Source organism: Xenopus tropicalis, chromosome 7, assembly GCF_000004195.4.
Source record: "Xenopus tropicalis strain Nigerian chromosome 7, UCB_Xtro_10.0, whole genome shotgun sequence".
NCBI classification, from domain to species: Eukaryota; Metazoa; Chordata; class Amphibia; order Anura; family Pipidae; genus Xenopus; species Xenopus tropicalis.
Window position 1 is genome coordinate 12,520,316 of NC_030683.2, and position 3,032 is coordinate 12,523,347.

Sequence of the window (3,032 nt, forward strand, 5' to 3'; positions counted from 1 at the left end):
TTACCTTTACCTAATTCATAAACACATGGTAGTTTGATGGGGGGTAGAAGTTGCAGAAATTTAGAATGACCCCTGAAAACCATATATTTTTGGAAAGTACACATTCCGACAAATCCAACATGGGTAAAGAAGACTTTCTACACCAAAGTACCAATCTGGAAAGCTTTCCTAATGTTAGTGGTTTTTAAGATAATTTCAGAAAATTGCCTAAAAATGTTGCAATTTGCCACATTTATCTTATAACATTTCTTACATATAATGACACATCACCCTAAATATGAATGCCAGCGTTCTACTGAACAGTTTGATGTCCAATATGCAAATATTTACCAAAGTATGTGGTGTACAGAGGCACCCAAATGAAAATAGTGCATATGAATATTCTCAGCTGCCAACTCAGTTTCTGCAAAAAAAGCCCAATGACCGTGTATTATGTGCTGTAAGACCCCCTAACTATACAGAGACCCCCCTAAAAACATATGTTTTTGTAAAGTACACATTCTGACAAATCCAACATGGGTAAAGAGTTCTTGCTACACCAAAGTACCAATCTGCAAAGCTTTCCTAACATTAGTGGTTTTTATGACATTTCAGAAAATCGCCTAAAAATGTTGCAGTTTGCCGCATTTATCTCACACAATATCTGATGAGTTTACAATGGTTTTTCCAGAGTTATTTCCCTAGAGAGGTATTTATTACAATTATACCACATTTCCCAAGTTATACATTATACAGCACTAAGTTTATATGTCTGTATTAATGAGCTCATAATTGTGTATTCCCTGAGGAATTCCCTTTGTCACACTGGTTATATAAACTGCCTTCCTATAGAGACTGTGCTTCTTAATCTCCTCAGACTAAGCCGACAAGGTCTGACTGATATATACGTAGGATATACTGGCTGTTACATGCACGATCATTGCAAGGTTTGAATTGAGATAAGTAATTACGTAGAGCTGTGTGGGTTCATACAAGAGGCTTTTACTATTTCCTGCAAACTTATATAAAATAATATTAACATGAAGGCAAACTCTTTTTTTCCACCGCCCCCCAAGTGACTCTAATAAATACAGTGTAAACCAGTTTGGTTATTTTACAGCTCATGTAACAACGCATAGGGTCTGTTTAAATGTCATTTCAATTTACAAAGGATGTATTATCCTGTACAGATTTAGGGCAGAAGATATAGAGCATCAGTTGGTTACAGTTCCACAGTGCTCCATATTACTGCTTCTTTCTGACACGAGCACCACTTTTTAAAACTGAAGCAGCTCTGAATCCAAATTTGTCAAATTATATAGAAATCTTTCAGTTTCAGGCAGAGCTGTGATGTGAAAATGTGTTCACAAAAACTGTAAGTACCTTGTTAAAATGACACCTTGCAGTATTACAGTAGTGGCATCTCTTTTATCAAATATCAGTCTTATCCAGCAAAATATGGAGTAAAATGGCACAAAAGTAACTAAAGTTTTATTCATTGCCCCAATGTTTTGGGGTTTTTTCAAATGTTTAATGGAGTAAAAACTCTGCCAATCATGGTGTTTCCCGGCTACTTCTCTGACTCTTCTGCCTGCATTTTGGAGATTTACGTATATCCAGTACTCAGTCTCTGAGTTTTGAGTAGTTCTCACAGACAAGATAAGACTCCTGTCTGGAAAATCTGAGCAAAAAACTGATGTTGCCTGCAATATCTACTAAGGGAATCCGAAGGGCTGCCATTGATCTCTGTTGATGGGATGCTCCAATTGTGAAATATTTATACTATTTTTTGCTTTTATCCATAAGAAGGAAGTCTTAAAAATGGCCTCAGGGAGTCAAAAAAATGTCTCAGGATTCATCATCCAAGGGTTCTCTGATACTCCTGAGCTTCAAACCTCTCTTTTTGTGCTATTCCTTGGAATCTATCTCATCATTCTGCTGGGAAATCTCATCATATTCTTAGTCATTTCATGCAATCCTCACTTACACACCCCCATGTACATATTCTTGCAGAACCTTTCACTCATAGACATTTCCTTCACCTCAAATATTTTACCTTATTTGCTACATATTCTTCTAACTCAACAAAATAATATTTCATTCTTGGGGTGTATGACTCAAGTGTATCTTTTTATGTCTGTGGCTGGCAGTGAATACTTTCTCCTGACGGCCATGGCATATGATCGTTATGTTGCCATCTGTGATCCCCTTTATTACATTGCCCGAATGAGCAGGAAACACTGTGCTGGGCTTATAACTGCAGCATTCACTGTTGGCTTTGGTGAACCCATGGGCCATATTGTACTTGTATCTAAACTATCATATTGTGCTTCCCATCTTATTAACCATTTCTTCTGTGATATTGCACCATTGCTAAAACTTTCCTGCAGCAGCACTTTTAGTGTGGAACTTCTAAACTACATTGTAGGGACATTGCTGAGTTTCAGTTCCTTTCTCCTTACTCTGATCTCATACATATTTATCATCTCTGCTATCCTGAAAATACAATCCTCAGAGGGGAGACAAAAAGCCTTTTCTACCTGTGCTTCTCACCTGACCTGTGTGATAACCCATTATGGGACAGGATTTTGCTTGTATGTGAGACCCACCACAAATTATTCCCTGGAAAGAGACAAGTATTTCTCACTGCTGTACATTGCCCTGGGCCCTCTGCTAAACCCTCTTATTTACACACTGAAAAATAGAGAATTTCAGTCTTCACTTATTAAATTGAGGCAAAGAGATTTTTTCTTTTAAATCGTCAATGCCACTTAATAAAACATTAGCCTGGACACTACAGTCTTAAATAGGCCATTTCAGTAAAATAAATAAATATACTATAACTGGCCTGATTTACAGCACATTTAGCCACCATTGCCATATAAATGGGAGCCGCCTTCTTGTTTAGGAACTGATGATCTAGGTGAATTCAAGAAAAAATCATATCAATTGTGATACAATGAATAACTGCTTGACATTGTTAATTACACACCTTTGTGGATTGTTACAGTGGCATAACTATAGAAGAAGCAGGCCTCGTGATTGCAAGGGGG

The 3,032-nt window shown here is 37.2% G+C and overlaps 1 protein-coding gene across 1 annotated transcript; it reads left to right on the forward strand.

Moving 5' to 3' along the window:
- The first annotated feature begins 1,800 nt into the window (after positions 1-1,800).
- On the forward strand, positions 1,801-2,736 carry LOC105947815 (olfactory receptor 5A2-like). Its single transcript, XM_012967163.2, has one exon. The coding sequence runs from the start codon at positions 1,801-1,803 to the stop codon at positions 2,734-2,736; it is 936 nt and encodes a 311-aa protein (XP_012822617.2).
- The last annotated feature ends 296 nt before the right edge of the window (positions 2,737-3,032 follow it).

Excerpts from the sequence above, each read along its gene's own strand:
- LOC105947815 (XM_012967163.2), top strand. The coding sequence starts at position 1,801 with ATGGCCTCAGGGAGTCAAAAAAATGTCTCAGGATTCATCATCCAAGGG.